This window comes from Salvelinus alpinus, chromosome 4 (genome assembly GCF_045679555.1).
Source record: "Salvelinus alpinus chromosome 4, SLU_Salpinus.1, whole genome shotgun sequence".
Lineage (NCBI taxonomy): Eukaryota > Metazoa > Chordata > Actinopteri > Salmoniformes > Salmonidae > Salvelinus > Salvelinus alpinus.
Window position 1 is genome coordinate 61,805,978 of NC_092089.1, and position 20,008 is coordinate 61,825,985.

Sequence of the window (20,008 nt, forward strand, 5' to 3'; positions counted from 1 at the left end):
CCCCGTTTCTATGTCAATAAAATAAAATCAGTGCATGTCTTGTATATTGTAGCGACCCTCAGTATGTTATGTGTTAGGCTATTAGTTGTACTTACCAGTACCCAGTGTTCGCGGGGTCCGACATCCCAATCAACCTGCTATCTGCCAATCACGGGAATGCCTGGAATGTTCTGATGCCGGGCATCCTGGTGGTTGGCGGAGTGGCGTGGGGATGGAGCATTGTAAGTTAAGACCAGGTTTAACCAAGACAATTCTGTCTTGCTGCCCACGTCGTTCACTGCAGCGGCGACAACACACTCCCAAGCTACCTGTTTGGCTTTGTCAACCCACTATTTAGTCCACCGAGTAATATGTGTTGCCTGTCTTCAATCTCCTCTACCATCGCCGTGATCTCGTCTTCCAAAAAGTTTGCTTTTCTCTTTTGGTCCATGGCTATTCCTGACTAAACCCTAATTTGTGCTAGCATTCTATAAGGGGAAATCGCTGATTGTAAGGCACGCTCAGGTGCCATACATTTTAAGTTAATTTGAGATTTATAGATCACAGGTGTGTAAATTACAAATGGGCTTCTTAGAACCTGCATAAGCAAGGTTTTTTATGCTCAGTATTTTTTAGGAATCGAATGTAATCACACCGTCGGGAAATGATCTTTTAACTAAGTTGAAGTGTAAATCTAAGAACAATTTTATAAATGAGGTCCCGGCCTCTTAACCTACCTCTCATGCTCTTTCATGTTGACGAAACGGTCTATCCCTCTGTCATACAGTAACGTTATACACGTATTTTTTGTTGTTTTAGGCTACCTGGCTAAAATGCTTGCTTGCCTAACTTACTTTCATGGGCAATGTTAGCTAGTGAACACTAGCCTTCTACATCTAGTTACATATTGAAATTATGTTCTTTCAGTCCAGGCGAACAATGTATGAATTTATGGTTGGATCAGAATCGCCATTGTTATCATCCCTATCTCAATCCATGGCTATTTTAAGAAAGGGACAATTTTAGCTAGCTAGCCACCGGAAGACAACACCAAATGCAACAACTCAAGTTGTTTCTGTCAATGACGTGTTTGTCTTAATGCGATGTGTTTGCTGCGCCAGGACTATTCACAGTTGAGATCACTTAGCCAATCAGCGTTGAGGTAAACTATTATTTTATATCTTTTTCTTTTATCAAGGGAGGTCAAATGCTATTTTGACCTCCCTTGATGCTAATGCAGCAAATGCTACTTCCCTTGCATTCAATGCACCGGCGGCAACAATATCATACTCTTTATGACCAGACAGCATCAGATAGATGGCCTACACATGCAGAGACAAGAGGGGCACTGTTTCACTCGCTCGGATGCTTTCTGAGATACAATACATTCAGCCTCTTGCCAACTGAAGGAAATTTATGAAACACAGAGACAAAATATATTTTTAAAACTATTCCTTTTTTTCTTGGTAAATTTTGCATTTCTCCAATGTTAAGTCTGTCTAATATTAACTCAAACATAGACACTAGTTTCATGGTAGTTTAATTTCAACATAATTATTCATCACTCACAAGTTCATGTTTTACCAGAAATATATCTATGTCTGGAGGATGCACCTTATAGTATGGCCACCATGATAGTTGTTATTATTATTACTGAATATAAGGCATCTGAAATAAGATAATTTACATTGTAGAGCCTGCACCTTCCATACATACAGAATCATTTAATTGAATGTTTTGAGGCATGGGGGTATTGGAGTAGTTCGAGTGAGGTACTGGGGGTGTTGGAGGGTGTACTGAACTTGATCACTGCCAAACTCTCAATGGAAAGAATATTTGCTAACACTGTATTTGACATGTACTGCACTCTATAACAGTATCAATATGTGCTAATAAAATAATATACAATTCAAGTGTTACCAAATATTTTCTGACTGACTGTGATGATACCTCAAATCCTATGGTAAACACATGTTTACAAAGTAAACAATACAGTAGTTATGGGCTTCATCTATGCATTTAATAGTGTTAGTAGTAATGGACGGTTATGATTTGAGTCCAACAATGATTTCGCAGGCCAGGGTAGGCCAAGCATTATAAAGTCCTTTTCCATCTGAGCTGTGACCACCGACACAACAAGTTCTCATTCGGAGGATTCTAGAACACCAAGTTATTTCGCTGAATGACTCCAGAACGCCAGGGCAAACTGCATGACTGGATCTAGATTACGTTTCTATGAAGGGAACCATCGTATAATGGCAGCGCGGTTATTCCGTTGCCGTATCATAAAGAAAGTTCACATTCTGTCTTGGACTGCCAGTCTCTCACATGCAATCGTGCAAGAAACAAACACGTTACAGAATCTCAGGAGAACTTCACTGGCTGACAGACTCTGTCTAGAAGACATCTATAGAAGCCATCTTGGCCCATCCCAGTGAGCACAAGCCATAGAGAATATGTATTTTCAACCAGAAATACATATTTTGAATGTCTTTTTAGCCCAAAATATTTATTTTCAACATCTGTTGCTCAATGTGGTTGTACTCTAGAATCTCTGATGTGAAACAGCGGACAAATATAAATCAACAACAACAATGTAAATGGGATTCCTATGGCACAAAGTAACAATCACTGTTTGCAAGCTCCGTGGATAAGAGTTCATATCCTCTAGAGAGAGCTCAGCTAGCTCTGTGGTGGGGATGAAGTCCATTATAAAGCTGGGGAGCAAAGTGGGACAGTTCCTTTGTTTGCCTCCATAGCTGAAGATGAGAAAAAGACTGCCTTCCTCTTCTTTATGTCTGGGGAGATGCAGCACCAACTCCTCCTTCCCTTCGCAGCCTTTTTGTACAACTCGCTGTCTCACTGTCTCGCTCCACATTTAAAGTGTCCAAAGACTCCCCTACCGCATCAACACGTACACACACATGCAATAATACACTGAGCAAATAAAAACCATGGGTTAGGTTATAACGTTACATTTATATAGATTTATACATACATATAAATTCATATACTTTCAGGAATGTTAATCTTTTTTTCTTTTTTTTTCTTAAGGTACAAAATAACTTCTCATATGACAATAATATTCGACATATTAAAAACAATTATCAAGTCTCTTCTTTAAAAAAAAAAAATCCCATAATAAAAATAAGTTCTATGTTTTATTTTACAATATATTTTATTTTTGCTCTCTGGCAGCAGGTCCCTTGTTTTGTTTGTGGTTGTTTCCATGGCGATGACATGATATTACAACGGGCACTTGGCACAGCCACACTCCAGGGTGGTCTCCATCTCCTCAGAGTACGAGGATCCGTCGGTGCACTTGAAGACCACTTTCCGCCTCCGGCTCTTGGATGGGGTGCAGCAGAAGCCTCCGTCGCAGGCGCGGGGACACTCCACCCGGGGGATCTTACTGGTGGAGGTGCACGTCTTCATGGGCTGGTGCCGCTTCAGCAGCTCACGCACCACCTCTCCCTGGCACGCCGGTTCTGTGAGGGGGGCAATCCGAAAGGTTCACTGTCACTATAGCATCTGATTTTATTAATGGATTATTTTAGATAGCCTAACTGAAGAATTGTATATCATTCCTATGGACCTCTGAGAATCAAGTTTCTATATACAATAAAATGTCCATACATCAGCATGACAGTTTCTGTGTGTGTGTTCCTCTCACCTGCGTCACAGGTAGGGCCAGTGTAGCCCGGCTGGCAATGGCAGGAGGGCTCCCCGCTCTCTGTGACCCTACACTCCCCGTGTCCACACTGGTGTCCTTTACAAGCTTGGGGCTCCTCTCTCCTGTCACAGTACTGCCCTGTGTAGCCGTCAGCACAATGACAACTGTAGGACGACGCCTTAGGCACACACAGCCCATGGACACACCTGGAACAAAGAGATTTAGACAATATGAGGAATGTTAATGTGTGTGTGTTTTTGTGTGTAAAATGTACCCACGCTGAGTACATATTATTCATATTTAATAATATTATTATTATTAAAAGTATGAGTTTTTATCTGTGTGAATGTAACGTGTTGAAGACAATGCCTCAAACTACGATTAATTCATTTTGAATTAGTTATGACTAAAGGCCTATGAGGTGTCCTGTATAGGCTATACCTGCTGCTCTGACAGGGGCTAGGGGCAATCCTCTGGTCACAGAGGGGTCCGCTGCGGCTGGGTGGGCACTCACAGGACACACCCGTCTCCCCCCTCTGTCTGCAGGCGCCCTGGGCACACACGCTGCAAGAGTGGCAGCCTGGCAGGATGCCTTCTAACCCGCGCAGTGCTGCCCCCAGATCCTGGAGCTCTCCGTTGATCCTGACGTTGTGGATGCAGCCGTTGAAGGCCTGGGGGCTGCGATCGGGACCTGAACGCAGTCCGGACGCCATTACCGCTGAGGGCACACCTGGAGGGGAGGAGGAGGAAGGATGGAAGAATTGAGGGGTTAGATCATTCTGACATTCTGGTTTGATGTGCTGACATTTTGTGAAATGTAAATGCAAACAAAAAACATGCTTATGAGACAATATCTTTAAGTATCCTCAAAATCAGTAGGTATGCGTAGTGGTGTTTTTTTTTGTACATAAGGTAATGGTGTGTACAGGTGTGTGTACTATATGGGTTTCTGCTTACCTCCTATGTAGAGCTGTGTGTTGTGGTCCACAGAGGGCTGGCGGGGCAGCTTGCCCAGGCTCTTGGGGGATCCCTTGTCCACCACCAGGCTTAGAGAGTGGTTCTGAATCAGGAGCTCCACCGTGTGGAATAGACCGTCACTCACAGACTCAACACTGCAGAGAGAGAGAGAGACAGGAAGACATTTAAAAACGTGGTTCAACAACACTGCACAGAGACAGGGAAAGAGGGGACACAGGGCAATAGCAACACATGGTAGGAATATAGGAGTTTTTATAGAATAGGAGAAAAACATCTATTCAAGGACAAATTCAGTAGAAAAGGAGACTTGGAATGGCCTCATACAATAAACATAGCTGGTTTCTCTATAGGATCTCACACATTATTCTGTGGCAGTTGAATTGTTACAGAGCAGTCGTTTGGTGTTATTAAGGAGAACAGGGTGTTTAAAGCTTTTGCTGGCCGTGATTCTAGGCAGCCATGTGGTTTGAGACCTCTCACACACGTACTGTGTGGAGGGTGAGAGCTCTGTGAGCGTAGGGACACGTATCACTCTGGACCTGTGAACAGTAGCAGCACTCTGGAGGAGGCCAGTGTGTGTGTCCTCCGGAGAGCCTTTCACACTACTCATGTTTAAACCATGGCAGGGCACCTCCTCACCCAGCCCGCAAAAACCTCCCCGCGCCAGCAAACTCCAACTGGAATAGCAAGCTATGATGCTGGTGGGTTCAGGCTGAGCCAGATGATTTTGGCCCTCACAATGATAATAGCCCTGTTGCCGCTGGACTGCTCCAGTTCCCACACTGGCTGACTGGCTGTACAGAACAGGCTGTACTGCCTCTGGGCTCTGGGCCCGCCTGGTTACTGTTGGGTAATTGTGTTTGGTCTAAGGGCTGATACAACAGTAGCCTGGGGTATGAGGTCGTAACCCCGCTGGACCTTGGGAGGGGAGGAGAGTTGAGGAGGGGGTAGATGCGGTGATTTGGGGTTAGGCTACAAGGCTCTGACTCAGGGTGAAGGGGTAGATGAGTCCAGGCTGAGTGGTATATGGGGTCAGAGTAGAGGGGCAGATGGGGGGTAGATGGGGCCGGATTAGAGGGGTAAATGGGTCATGTTGAGGGGTAGATGGGGTCAGAGTAGAGGGGTAGATGGGGTCAGAGTAGAAGGGTAGATGAGGTCAGAGTAGAGGGGTAGATGGGGCCGGATTAGAGGGGCAGATGGGTCATGTTGAGGGGTAGATGGGGTCAGGCTGATCAGCCCTAAGGCCGTCACTGGTATGGACGTTATTCCTGGAGAGGAGACAGGCAACTACATTACAGACAGCTAGAGACAGTGGTTTGGCAGGGATAGAGCGGGGACGGGAGAGAGGGAGAGAGAGAAAGAGATATAGGGAGAGAGAAAGAGAGAGAGAGAGAGAGCGAGCGAGAGACCAATGGGTATGGGTGGTGAAATTGATTGCAGCTCTTTCCCTCAACTTCTCCTCTCAGCCCAAAACTAACTCTTCCTATCCTTACCCCAAGAAATGTTTTTGTTCCAAAAACATAAACGAGAGAAGAACCCACTCTCGCCGCTGTTGGCTTGTGGTCTTCTCCAAAAACAGCATACCATCAGGGGAGTTTAGCAAGGCTCCTCCCCCCTACTGCCAGCTCTCCTATTGGCTGATGGTTAAAAACATTTGATTGACACTTCCCGCAGTGGTTCAATGACCGTATTATTAGAATTAACAGCCAGTAGAAAAGTACTGTGAGTTCTGGAGGTGGGCCCAGAACACAGGCAGCTAGAGTCCTGACTGCTGCCTCCATACAGGCCAACACACTGCCAAGACAAAGACCAGCAGTAAAACTAGATAATCAGCACGCTGTTCACCCGTAGGTCAAGTGTGTGAGGACTTTAGCACAACACAGCTGAGAGGACAGGTAAAGGACACAACCCCTACACAGCTCAGCAATTGGCCAACGTGGTTTCAGTAAAAAAAGGTATTTGCTCAACAAAGGGCCAACACAGACGCAGGCAGGCAGCATGTATGGTTTGCATTACGGGCCCGTAATTCAATTCCAGTCTGAAAACAAGGCTTTTGCGACCAACACAATGGTAGGCCTGCTGCAAAGACCCCCTTCTGCCTTTCCTCCTCCATTCAAAATGTAAATACCACCATGGAAGTCCGGCTTTATTACACTTTAATGACATTTTCATCTAGTGTCTGTGGTTTTGACAGCCGTCTTTCATTACGCGGCAATGTGAAAGCCCACATCCTCGCCAAAGGGGGAGTAGCAGGGAAGAACAGGGTTTTGGGTTGGAGGCAAAGAGGTCTAGGAAAAATGTCAAGAGATTTATTTCTGTTTTTATCTCTTTCAAATGACAACAAGGTGATAATGGTCTCTGGGGGAAAAGTGTGAAGTAATACTAGGTGTTAAATAGACGAGCTCACATCCTGATATGAAGTCATATGACCACAGAGAGGCAGCAGAGCTCTAGCCTATAACAAGGTGAATCGTGTAGCTCAGCCCTCCAGCCTTTGCCAATATTGGGTTTTGTCTGTGTTTTGACAAGCTGAAGTTTTCCAGAGGCAATGATATTTTTTTGAGGGGGATGCGGGGTCTTTGATGTGTGCCCAGCCTGCGTATTAGCTTAAAGCGGCCCATTATGGAATTCAATAAAAACAAACAGAAAGCCGTGGCAGATTTCAGCAGCAGTCCCCTGCAAGTCGACCGGGGGAAATCAATTTCCTGTCAGCCGAGAATCAAATACTCTGTTTTCCTCTCGCAACCAAACCGCATTAGAAATGACACATACACTAACTTTGAAACAATTACCGGTTGCCTTTATCTGAGTAAAGATACCTTGAACCAGCTTCCCTGTAGACCCTATTTACATTTTAAAATGAAATTAGCCAGAACTATCATTTGCTTACAATGTAGCACTAACCCGACTAGCTTGTTTAGTGTATGTAGTCTGAGGAATGGGGGGGATGTTGTTTGGCTGCCTGGCTGGCTCCTCTTAGGGATAGCTAGGTCCAACTGCAGCTATCTAAACCATCTTAACGGGTGGGGGTAGCTAGGTGGAAACATAACAGCTATGCCCTTGAAAGGACTTGACTCCAGCTTCCCAGAGACCGGATGCTAAACATGGTCTAAACACGCCGGTCTCATGGTCTTCTTTATGGTGCTTGCCAGTGCTGCTGCATTCTCCAGCCAGATGTCACACTCCATTCTCCTGACCTCTGTGGAACACTTTCTGCCTCCCAATTGTCAATTATCCCCTATATAGTGCACTACTTTTGACCAGGTTTCACCGGGAGGCCCATCTCTCAGTGACCAGTGATCAATGGGAGGCCCATCTCATACCCAGCGGTCTCTCTCTCTCTCCTCCGCTCACTCTCTCGATCTCCTCTCTGCACCCTCTACCAGTAGCCCCACTTTGTTCCCATGCTACCTGTTCCCCCCCCTCTTTCTTTCTTTCTTTCTTTCTTTCTTTCTTTCTTTCTTTCTTTCTTTCTTTCTTTCTTTCTTTCTTTCTTTCTTTCTTTCCTCCACTCTCTCAATCTCCTCTCTGCACCCTCTACCAGTAGCCCCACTTTGTTCCCATGCTGCCTGTCCTCTCCTCTATTCTCCTCTCCCGTCTTCTCTCCTTTGTGACTCAGCCCTTAAAGACTCTCTCCACTCTGCTCTGATGTGGCACTCGGCTCACAAAGAGACATATTCGGCTGATGCTGAGTGGAGCATAGAAAAGCAACAGAGAGAAGAGAGAGAGACACTCTGACCCCTCTATAGGCTCTTCTCCGCAGCTCTAAATCAAAGTTTCATGGCAGGCAAGGGCTGGCTCCTTTTTGAAGGGCGCCAATACAGATACCGTAGGGCTGTGTCACAAACGGCACCCTATTCCCTACATAGTGCACTACTTTTGACCAGACAAAAGGACAAAAGTAATACAAAAGTAATACAATTTATAGGGAATAGGGTGCCATTTGGGATGTGCAGCCTAGGTGTGGCAGTGAGATTGCGGAACCTAGAAAGGGTGGGAGGGAGTTGGGTAGCAAATTGAAACGCTCTCGTTCAATTTTCTGTGATGTTTTTATGCCCCTTCCCTTCCATACTTCTTCTCTCCCTCTATCCCTCTCTCCTGAATAACAGCAGACGTGGTCCCTTAAACTAATAGAAGGATTACTGTGGCATTTGGTAAAGGGCAGGACATTAACACACAGTGAGGACCCGGGCATTCATCAGATGGTAATGAGGCCTCTCGGGTGGGGAAAGGGCCTCTCCCTTGCTGCCTCCATCTCATCTCATCCCTCTCTCTCCTTCTCTCTCTTTTCCTCCCCCGTCGTGTGAGGCAGGTTAGATCTGGACAGATGAGTGCTTCACACCCCACCTTCCCTTCAGACAGACACTTGACCGTTTTTTCTCACCACTCACTCCTCCTCAAACCTCCACCCTTCACCTCTTCTCCTCCTCTCCTTGCTGAAGCTGTCTCTCCTCCAGTCTCCTCTCTCTCTCCCCCCCCCCCAGTGCAGGCTGCGGTGCTGCAGGGCAGGGAGACCTGCAGGCAGCCAGAAGGAGCTGCAGGAGTGGAAACATCCCCTTCCTCCCACCCCGCTCCCACCGCATGTTTACGACCCAACGTCCATTTGAAGTCGCTCTCCCGCCGAGAGCCGCTGAGGAATGTAGCGACCGCAACCACCACCACTCTCTTTCTCTCTCTGAAGGTGAACATCCTCAAAGCTCAACTCACAGTCCATCCACATCTATGCATCATCGGGCGGGAGCTGTGTAAAATTGAGGCCCTGGCTGGAAGTGAGGCCTGCTGCTCCTCACAGTTAATGTTAATGCTAACCATCACAGGGAGAACTCAGGAACGCGCTGGGTGCTGTGTACTCTGGGCTCTGTCGTAGACCATGTCCCAGTAATGGGAGCGGACAGGGGTAATTCCCCTCCTCACTTTCCCGTCCTGTCTCCTCTCGCTCACCCCATCCCTGCTCCCTGCATCACTCCCTCTGCACCCCAAAGACAATGGGGCAAGGCGCTGCCAAAGCCACAAAACGCTACGTCACTCTGGGGGAAAAGGGACTAATGAGGGGGAGAGTCTGCAGATCCAGAACAAAATGAGGAAGCCATGACGCATCAGACAGGCCTGGGGCTGGAGCTGGGGTTGGGGCTGGGAGACAGGCCTGGGGCTGGAGCTGGGGTTGGGGCTGGGAGACAGGCCTGGGGCTAGAGCTGGGGTTGGGGCTGGGAGACAGGCCTGGGGCTAGAGCTGGGGTTGGGGCTGGGAGACAGGCCTGGGGCTAGAGCTGGGGTTGGGGCTGGGAGACAGGCCTGGGGCTAGAGCTGGGGTTGGGGCTGGGAGACAGGCCTGGGGCTAGAGCTGGGGTTGGGGCTGGGGCTGGGAGACAGGCCTGGGGCTGGAGCTGGGGTTGGGGCTGGGAGACAGGCCTGGGGCTAGAGCTGGGGTTGGGGCTGGGAGACAGGCATGGGGCTGGAGCTGGGGTTGGAGCTGAGAGACAGGCCTGGGGTTGGAGCTGGGGTTGGGGCTGGGAGACAGGCCTGGGGCTGGAGCTGGGGTTGGAGCTGAGAGACAGGCCTGGGGTTGGAGCTGGGGTTGGGGCTGGGAGACAGGCCTGGGGCTGGAGCTGGTTATAGAGCTGGGGCTTGGATATGATTTCAAACCAAAACCATGACAGGCCCATTTGCTTCAGAGTTTAAGCATCTAATTTCATTTTGAAACTGGACATGCCTTTTGATTGCTGCAAGACAAAGGAACGACTGAGATGTCCTTTCCTTCCTCCCTGCCGTTCGAAGACGACCATTTCATTACTTTGGAGGTAATAGGAGGAACACAACACGTGAAAAAGGGCCCAGTGCATGAGACGATCCCAGTCTAACAAATCACTTGGGGAGGAGTTGTTCTTTTTCACTGGGCAGCTCTTTGATGGGTCGATCGATACCCTACCTCCCTCTCTCTCTCCCTCCCTCCTTCCCTGCCTCCTCTCCTCCCTGCCTCGGGGTAGCAGCTAAAAGTCTCTCTAAACAGCACAGGGGAATGGCCAGATGACGTTTGGATCAATAACAACAAATCCGGAGCAGACAGACAGTGGCGCTGGTCTGAGGTCAGCTCCTACGGGCTCTGTTCTCCTCTCTTCTGCTCTGGGCTTTCTTAAGCCCTTGTTCAAAATCTCACTGACTGCCTATGTCGGCTGTTATAATGGTCTTTATTTAGCTGTTATAGAGGCCTTACGAACGCATACATGGATGTGTGTACAGTAAAGTGTTAACTGCGCTCCCCTACTCTGTGTAGCACAGGGTTATAACACCACAGTAAAGGAACCACAGCCCTTCTGTGTTAGCATGCTGGGCTGGAGATAGGGACTAGCGGGGACAGACTCAACAAACTCCTCAGTGCCCCGTCTGTCTTGGGAGAGCAGAAGGCAGTTTTTTTGTTTGTGAGGGGCTCCACTGAGCATAACCTCGTAGCCGGGTCTAGATGGATGTGGCTGCTACTCAGAGGCCAGAGAGAGAGAGACAAAGCGAGAGAGAGGGAGAGAGAGAGAGAGCGAGAGAGAGAGCGAGCGAGCGAGAGAGAGAGAGCGAGAGAGAGAGAGCGAGAGAGAGAGAGAGAGACAGAGAGTGAGCAGTGAGCAGTGTGTGTGCTTGCATTAGAACGGTGGGAGCTGCAGCCAGAGGGAAAGAGAAGCAGGTCATGTAAAAGTGGAGCTGGTTTTATGATATGCCACAGAGTTAGAGGGATCACGCTTTAAGCTGGTCAGTGCCTACATGGCTTACAAGGCTCTTTGGCTCCTGAGTGGCGAGATGAACGGCCGCTATTGTGTGAGGATTTCTTTGAAAACTATACTGTTGTTTGTGGAGGTGGGGCGGTAGCTAAAGTTTCTGGAAGTTGGATATTAATAGTTTTTGTGTATATTATTCTGTGAAAGTGTATTGAACCTGTAATTTCTCTCTCTCTCTGTGTGTGTGTGTGTGTGTGTGTGTGTGTGTGTGTGTGTGCTGACCTGTAGACGGTGGTCGGCGGGTAGTTAGCGATGTCGTAGATTATGCGTATGTGTCCCTGGTACAGCTCTAGAGCTAGAGGATCATGATCCTCCTTGTAGAGCAGAATACCGTTGTCCTTATCTGTAGCCACCTGTAGAGAGACAGACAGACAGAAAGAGAGAGAGAAGAGAAAGAGAGAAATTGAGATAGGGAGAGAAATAGACACACAGAGAGAGAGAGAGGAACAGGGAAGAGATTCAGGGGGTATGCTAATTTGGTATAGAGCAGACCTAACCGACTCTATTAAATTAGTCAAAACAGGAAGATTTTACATCTGGCTAGAAATTAGTAAGGAAATTATCTCAACAGAGAAAAATGGCCTCATGTGTGCTACCTTTATCCCCCCCAATAGAATCCCCATACATTAACGATGACAGCTTCTCCATCTTAGAGGGGGAGATAAACCATTTCCAGGTTCAGGGACATGTACTAGTCTGTGGCGACCTAAATGCCAGAACTGGACAAGAACTCGACACCCTCAGCACACAGGGGGACAAACACCTACCTGGAGGTGACAGCATTCCCTCCCCCAAATTCCCCCCTAGACACAACTACGACAACATAACCAACAAAAACGGGTCACAACTCCTGCAGCTTTGTCGGACGCTGCGTATGTACATAGTCAATGGTAGGTTTCGAGGGGACTCCTATGGTAGTTACACATATAGCTCATCTCTTGGCAGTAGTACTGTAGACTACTTTATCACTGACCTCAACCCAGAGTCTCTTAGAGCGTTCAAAAGGTTTCACTGTAATAGTGAAGGTGTAAACTTGGCAGTAGAAAACCTAAACAGTATATTGAACTCTCAGCTTCCCCATCAAATCTAAAAATTTCAAGCAGACAACCTAAGAAAATTATCAACAAATGGTTTGATGAAGAATGCAAAAACCTAAGAAAGAAATTGAGAAACCTATCCAACCAAAACGTAGAGACCCAGAAAACCTGAGCCTACGCCTTCACTATGGTGAATCACTAAAACAATACAGAAATACACTACGGAAAAAGAAGGAACAGCACATCACAAATCAGCTCAATGTAATTGAAGAATCCATAGAATCTAACCACTTCTGGGAAAATTGGAAAACTCTAAGCAAACAACAACACGAAGAATTATCTATCCAAAATGGAGATGGATAAACCGCTTCTCAAATATTTTTGGCTCTATAACAAAGAACAAACAGCAAAAATATATACATGATCAAATAAAAATCTTAGAATCAACTATTGAAGACTACCAGAACCCACTGGATTACAAATTACATTGAATGAACCACAAGACAAAATAAAAACCCATCCAACCCAAAAAGGCCTGTGGGGTTGATGGTATTCTAAATGAAATGATAAAATATACAGACCACAAATTCCAATTGGCTATACTTAAACTCTATAAAATCCTCCTCAGCTCTGGAATCTTCCCCAATATTTGGAAACAAGGCCTGATCACCCCAATCCACAAAAGTGGAGACAAATTTGACCCCAATAACTACCGGGGGATTTGTGGGATTTGTGTCAACAGCAACCTTGGAAAAGTCCTCCGCATTATCATTAACAGCAGACTCGTACATTTCCTCAGTGAAAACAATGTACTGAGCAAATGTCAAATTGGCTTTTTACCAAATTACCTTACGACAGACCACGTATTCACCCTGCACACTCTAATTGACAAACAAACAAACCAAAACAAAGGCAAAATCTTCTCATGCTTTGTTGATTTCAAAAAAGCTTTCTACTCAATTTGGCATGAGGGTCTGTTATACAAATTGATGGAAAGTGGTGTTTGGGGAAATACATACGACATTATAAAATCCATGTACACAAACATCAAGTGTGTGGTTAAAATGGGCAAAAATCACACACATTTCTTTCCACAGGGCCGGGGTGTGAGACAGGGATGCAGCTTAAGACCCACCCTCTTCAACATATATATCATCGAATTGGTGAGGACACTAGAACAGTCTGCAGCACCCGGCCCCGGCCAACTAGAATCGGATGTCAACTGTTTGCTGATGATCTGGTGCTTCTGTCCCCAACCAAGGAGGGCTGACAGCAGCACCTAGATCTTCTGCACAGATTCTGTCAGACCTGGGCCCTAACAGTAGATCTCACTAAGACAAAAATAATGGTGTTCCAAAAAAGTTCAGTTGCCAGGACAACGAATACAAATTCCATCTAGACACCGCTACCCTAGAGCACACAAAAAATGATGAATGCCTCAGCCTAAACATCAACGCCACAGGTAGCTTCCACAAAGCTGTGAACGATCTGAGAGACAAGGCAAGAAGGGCCTTCTATGCAATCAAAAGGAACATAATATTCAACATACCAATTAGGATCTGGCTAAAAATACTTGAATCAGTTATAGAACCCAATGCCCTTTATGGTTGTGAGGCCTGGGGTCTGTAAGCGCAGCAACGGCAGTAGGCTATAAGCACGAATGTTCCAAAATGCAATCAATTGGCGTGAAAACACCATTCTCAAAAGTGACCGGAAATGCAATTATGAATGGAATGCCTTTATTATAAAGGTGCATTTTTATGGTGAAAATGATCTTCCCCAAACATGAAACTCTGCGTATTTATGCCAGTTAGCCGCTACACCCTTTGTAAAGAGGATTAATGTGCTTCATTTTAAGAAGTTACTTGGCCACATTAGTTGTGATGCAAACCTTATCAAAACATATAGGCCTAAGGGCTAGGCTACATGAGGTGTGCGACTATGATTTGAAAAAGTCTTGCCTTACTGCACACAAGCTGGGTATCATTCACAAGTGGTAATATATAATTCACAAGTGATAAACCAATATTATGACCCATCAGGCAATTTTTTATTTAATCTTGTCTTTATACAGTTGAAGTCAGAAGTTTACATACACTTAGGTTGGAGTCATTAAAACTCGTTTTTCAACCACTCCACAAATTTCTTGTTAACAAACTATAGTTTTGGCAAGTCGGTTAGGACATCAACTTTGTGCATGACACAAGCAATTTTTCCAACAATTGTTTACAGACAGATTATTTCACTGTATCACAATTCCAGTGGGTCAGAACTTTACATACACTAAGTTGACTGTGCCTTTAAACAGCTTGGAAAATTCCAGAAGCTTCTGATAGGCTAATTGACATCATTTGAGTCAATTGGAGGTGTACCTGTAGATGTATTTCAAGGCCTACCTTCAAACTCAGTGCCTCTTTGCTTGACATCATGGGAAAACCAAAAGCAATCAGCCAAGACCTCAGAAAAAAGATTGTAGCCCTCCACAAGTCTGGTTCATCCTTGGGAACAATTTCCAAACGCCTGAAAGAACCACATTCATCTGTACAAACAATAGTACGCAAGTATAAACACCATGGGACCACGAAGCCATCATTCCGCTCAGGAAGGAGATGCATTCTGTATCCTAGAGATGAACGTATTTTGGTGCAAAAAGTGCAAATCAATCCCAGAACAACAGCAAAGGACCTTGTGAAGACGCTGGAGGAAACGGGTACAAAAGTATCTATATCCACAGTAAAACGAGTTCTATATCGACATAACCTGAAAGGCCGCTCAGCAAGGAAGAAGCCACTGCTCCAAAACCGCCATAAAAAAGCCAGACAACGGTTTGCAACTGCACATGGGGACAAAAATGACACTTTTTGGAGAAATGTCCACTGGTCTGATGAAACAAAAATAGAACTGTTTGGCCGTAATGACTATCATTATGTTTGGAGGAAAAAGGTGGAGGCTTGCAAGCCGAAGAACACCATCCCAACCGTGAAGCACGGGGGTGGCAGCATCATGTTGTGGGGGTGCTTTGCTGCAGGAGGGCTTGGTGCACTTCACAAAATAGATGGCATCATGAGGCAGGAAAATTATGTGTTCAGTGTATGTACATTTCTGACCCACTGGGAATGTGATGAAAGAAATAAAAGCTGAAATAAATCATTCTCTCTACTATTATTCTGACATTTCACATTCTTAAAATAAAGTGGTGATCCTAACTTACCTAAGACAGGGGGAAAAATACATGTCATCCCTATGCACTTAAATAGCGAATGTAGGACGCTTTTCCCATAGATCATTTTCATGCCAGCCAGGTAGGCTATACTACTGTTGTAAAGAGAAGCAATGTGCTTAATATTAGGAAAGTTGAGAAATAAATATAATAGGCCTAGCCTATAGAAAGCTGATGGGATCCTCTTGGGCTCTCATGAAGTGTTTGATTAGATTTTCGATTACATTTGCATTGATGTTAATGATTAGCGGGACAATAGAGTGCTGAGTACCAGGCAGTTAGCAAGTTTAGTAGGCTATTAAGGACCATCGGCAGCATCAGAGCTTGGAGAAGCCTAAATTACCGTGACTTAAAGGTCACAAGGAATTTGACTGCCATCATAACTCGTGACCGCCGGTATGGCGGTAATACAGTCACCGTACCGTAACAGCCCTAGCTGCAGCACTGAGAGAGAGAGAGAGAGAGAGAGAGAGAGAGAGAGAGAGAGAGAGAGAGAGAGAGAGAGAGAGAGAGAGAGAGAGAGAGAGACACACACAGGGAGACAGAGAGCGTGACAAAGAGAGAGAGACAGAGAGAGAGAGAGAGCAGTGAATTTATGGAGAGTGGAGGCCTTTCCCAGAGTCCAGCAGGACTCAATGGAGTTTTCACTGGCTTGGGCTTGGTTTGGCACTGACACGAGAACCATGTGACATGAGCTGCTGCTGCTATTGGCCCCACTGACCGAGAGAGGGACCACACGCTGGAAAAAGCCAGGTGTTGGATATCAATTAGGATTCTTTCCAAAAGGGAGGAAAATATTCTGTACCTAACACTTAGGGTTACTATTCTACTGAAGCTACTCTATTTGAAATGGAAACATATGGCATTGGGGATGTTTTCTTTGCTTAGTCTGCACTACAGTGTGGCTCACAACTCAAAGCGTCTTTTATTTGAAAGCGGTACTTTTCTATTTTAAGGAACTTCAAATATTTTTTTCCATGTTGCACCGTGTAACGTATTTAGAACTGCGGTAGACGACGAACCGAACACTGCTTTCGTTTCCCAGGCATCATCTTGATACCTGGCCTGATGACTCCTTACTGTCCCCAGTTCACCTGTCCCAGAACTCCTATTTTCAACTCTCTAGAGACAGCAGGAGCTATAGAGACAGCAGGAGCTACTCTGAATGATCGGCTATGAAAAGCCAACTGACATTTACTACTGAGGTGCTGACCTGTTGCACCCTCGACAACCACTGTGATTATTATTATTATCCTATGCTCCAGTTTCAACTGTTCTGCCTGCGGCTATGGAACCCTGACCTGTTCACCGGATGTGCTACCTGTCCCAGAACTCCTATTTTCAACTCTCTAGAGACAGCAGGAGCTATAGAGACAGCAGGAGCTATTCTGAATGATCGGCTATGAAAAGCCAACTGACATTTACTACTGAGGTGCTGACCTGTTGCACCCTCGACAACCACTGTGATTATTATTATTATCCTATGCTCCAGTTTCAACTGTTCTGCCTGCGGCTATGGAACCCTGACCTGTTCACCGGATGTGCTACCTGTCCCAGAACTCCTATTTTCAACTCTCTAGAGACAGCAGGAGCTATAGAGACAGCAGGAGCTATTCTGAATGATCGGCTATGAAAAGCCAACTGACATTTACTACTGAGGTGCTGACCTGTTGCACCCTCGACAACCACTGTGATTATTATTATTATCCTATGCTCCAGTTTCAACTGTTCTGCCTGCGGCTATGGAACCCTGACCTGTTCACCGGATGTGCTACCTGTCCCAGAACTCCTATTTTCAACTCTCTAGAGACAGCAGGAGCTATAGAGACAGCAGGAGCTATTCTGAATGATCGGCTATGAAAAGCCAACTGACATTTACCTCTGAGGTGCTGACCTGTTGCACCCTCGACAACCACTGTGATTATTATTATTTGACCCTGCTGGTCATCTATAAACATTTGAACATCTTGGCCATGTACTGTTATAATCTCCACCCGGCACAGCCAGAAGAGGACTGGCCACCCCTCATAGCCTGGTTCCTCTCTAGATTTCTTCCTAGGTTCTGGCCTTTCTAGGGAGTTTTTCCTAGCCACCGTGCTTCTACACCTGCATTGCTTGCTGTTTGGGGTTATAGGCTGGGTTTCTGTACAGCACTTTGTGACATCAGCTGATGTAAGAAGGGCTTTATAAATACATTTGATCGATTGATTGATTGATAGATATTGGCAAGCTGCATTTGCTCTTGCCCATGTATCAACCTACGTACAAAAGCCACCTTTAGCACAAAGGCTAAGCCCAAGCGTTCTATTTTTACCACAGTCTTTTTAATTAACATTAGCGTGCCCCCTCGCCAACGAGCACATGAGCTCATTTGGAGGTAAGAAGCGATCCGGCGGCCGTGACTCACTCCTATTGATTGGGCTGATAACAGTCACCACGCCGACACTCTATTACCATAATACATATCCCCCTGCGACACATTATTCATGCTAGTGAACAAAAGGTGACATTCTAATAATGTCACCATCCAACGGCTGGCTGAGAGTCCCAATAACACAGAGCTTGCATCCCAAAAGGCACCCTAGTCCCTACTGAGTGCACTACAGGGCCCATAGGGTTCTGGTCAAAAGTAGTGCACTGTATGGGAATAGTGTGCCATTCCGGACGCAGACAGAGAGCGAGATAGAGAGGGATAGTTTGTCATACTAGCCCCTGAAAAAATGATCCCTCTTATACCTTTCCCAAGGGTGCTACATTCTATACTTTAAGTACTGCGATGATGGGGGATAGTGTGTAAAACACACTAGCCCTCATCAACTTTACAGTTTACAGTTTGACGTAATGGGAAGTATGATCAGTTATAGGGAGATAATAGCTAGGCTACTCATCTGCTAGTGTAAAGGATGTCATGCTGCTTACTTATCGGGTACCAATACCTCCTGATTCGGCTCTTACTGAGGCTCGAACCCAGGAAGGAGGAAACAGGGTGAGAGGGAAGGGGTGGAGTGGGGGAGAAGCAGAGGGAGGAGGAGGGGCAGTGGGAGAGGAGAGGAGGAGAGGGGGAGAGGCGAGTGAGAGGGGGAGAGGGAGGAGTACAGAGAGGAGAGCAGAAGATGGAGGAGAGGAGAGGATGGAGATGTGACAGCCAGTATTGTTGCTGCTTAGGGGTGGTACAGTACCTGTAGGGAGATGTGGGCAGAGTTAGGGGTCAGGGGTTAGGGGTGGTATAGTACCTGTCGGGAGATGTGGGCAGAGTTAGGGATCAGGGGTTAGGGGTGGTATAGTACCTGTAGGGAGATGTGGGCAGAGTTAGGGATCAGGGGTTAGGGGTGGTATAGTACCTGTAGGGAGATGTGGGCAGAGTTAGGGGTCAGGGGTTAAGGGTGGTACAGTACCTGTAGGGAGATGTGGGCAGAGTTAGGGATCAAGGGTTAGGGGTGGTATAGTACCTGTAGGGAGATGTGGGCAGAGTTAGGGGTCAGGGGTTAGGGGTGGTATAGTACCTGAAGGGAGATGTGGGCAGAGTTAGGGGTCAGGGGTTAGGGGTGGTACAGTACCTGTAGGGAGATGTGGGCAGAGTTAGGGGTCATGGGTTAGGGGTGGTATAGCACCTGTAGGGAGATGTGGGCAGAGTTAGGGATCAGGGGTTAAGGGTGGTATAGTACCTGTAGGGAGATGTGGGCAGAGTTAGGGGTCAGGGGTTAGGGGTGGTACAGTACCTGTAGGGAGATGTGGGCAGAGTTATGGGTCAGGGGTTAGGGGTGGTATAGTACCTGTAGGGAGATGTGGGCAGAGTTAGGGGTCAGGGGTTAGGGGTGGTACAGTACCTGTAGGGAGATGTGGGCAGAGTTATGGGTCAGGGGTTAGGGGTGGTATAGTACCTGTAGGGAGATGTGGGCAGAGTTATGGGTCAGGGGTTAGGGGTGGTATAGTACCTGTCGGGAGATGTGGGCAGAGTTAGGGGTCAGGGGTTAGGGGTGGTATAGTACCTGTCGGGAGATGTGGGCAGAGTTAGGGATCAGGGGTTAGGGGTGGTATAGTACCTGTAGGGAGATGTGGACAGAGTTGCGTATCTTGATGCTGGGCAGCTCCAGGTAGGTCTCTTTGCCCAAGAGGTGGACGGTGACGATCTTGTGGCACTTGTTTCCGGTGAAGCCTGGCAGGCAGCGACACACAGGCTCCCCTTCCACCACTAGACACTGGGCACCATTCTGACACTCTGACTGGTCACATGGGCTGGTCTGCAGCAGGATCATAGGAGGAGGGTTCTCGCAGAATAGACCACTACAGGAACACAGAGACAGAGAGGTCTGTTAATATCACACTCAATCAAGCTCGCACGCACGCACGCACGCACGCAC

General features: G+C 46.7%; 1 protein-coding gene across 3 annotated transcripts in view; it reads right to left on the reverse strand.

The window, feature by feature from the left end:
- Positions 1 to 1,502: 1,502 nt before the first annotated feature.
- LOC139574083 (slit homolog 3 protein-like) overlaps positions 1,503 to 20,008 on the reverse strand; it is a 195,694-nt gene continuing 177,188 nt past the window's right edge. For all 3 annotated transcript variants that reach the window (XM_071398247.1, XM_071398249.1, XM_071398250.1), the window contains 6 exons: positions 19,691 to 19,931; positions 11,613 to 11,743; positions 4,610 to 4,764; positions 4,094 to 4,382; positions 3,653 to 3,858; positions 1,503 to 3,467 (listed from right to left, as the gene is read on the reverse strand). In XM_071398247.1, coding sequence (XP_071254348.1) covers positions 3,226 to 3,467; positions 3,653 to 3,858; positions 4,094 to 4,382; positions 4,610 to 4,764; positions 11,613 to 11,743; positions 19,691 to 19,931 — 1,264 coding nt within the window. In that variant the 3' untranslated portion in view covers positions 1,503 to 3,225. The remainder of the gene's footprint in view (positions 3,468 to 3,652; positions 3,859 to 4,093; positions 4,383 to 4,609; positions 4,765 to 11,612; positions 11,744 to 19,690; positions 19,932 to 20,008) is intronic.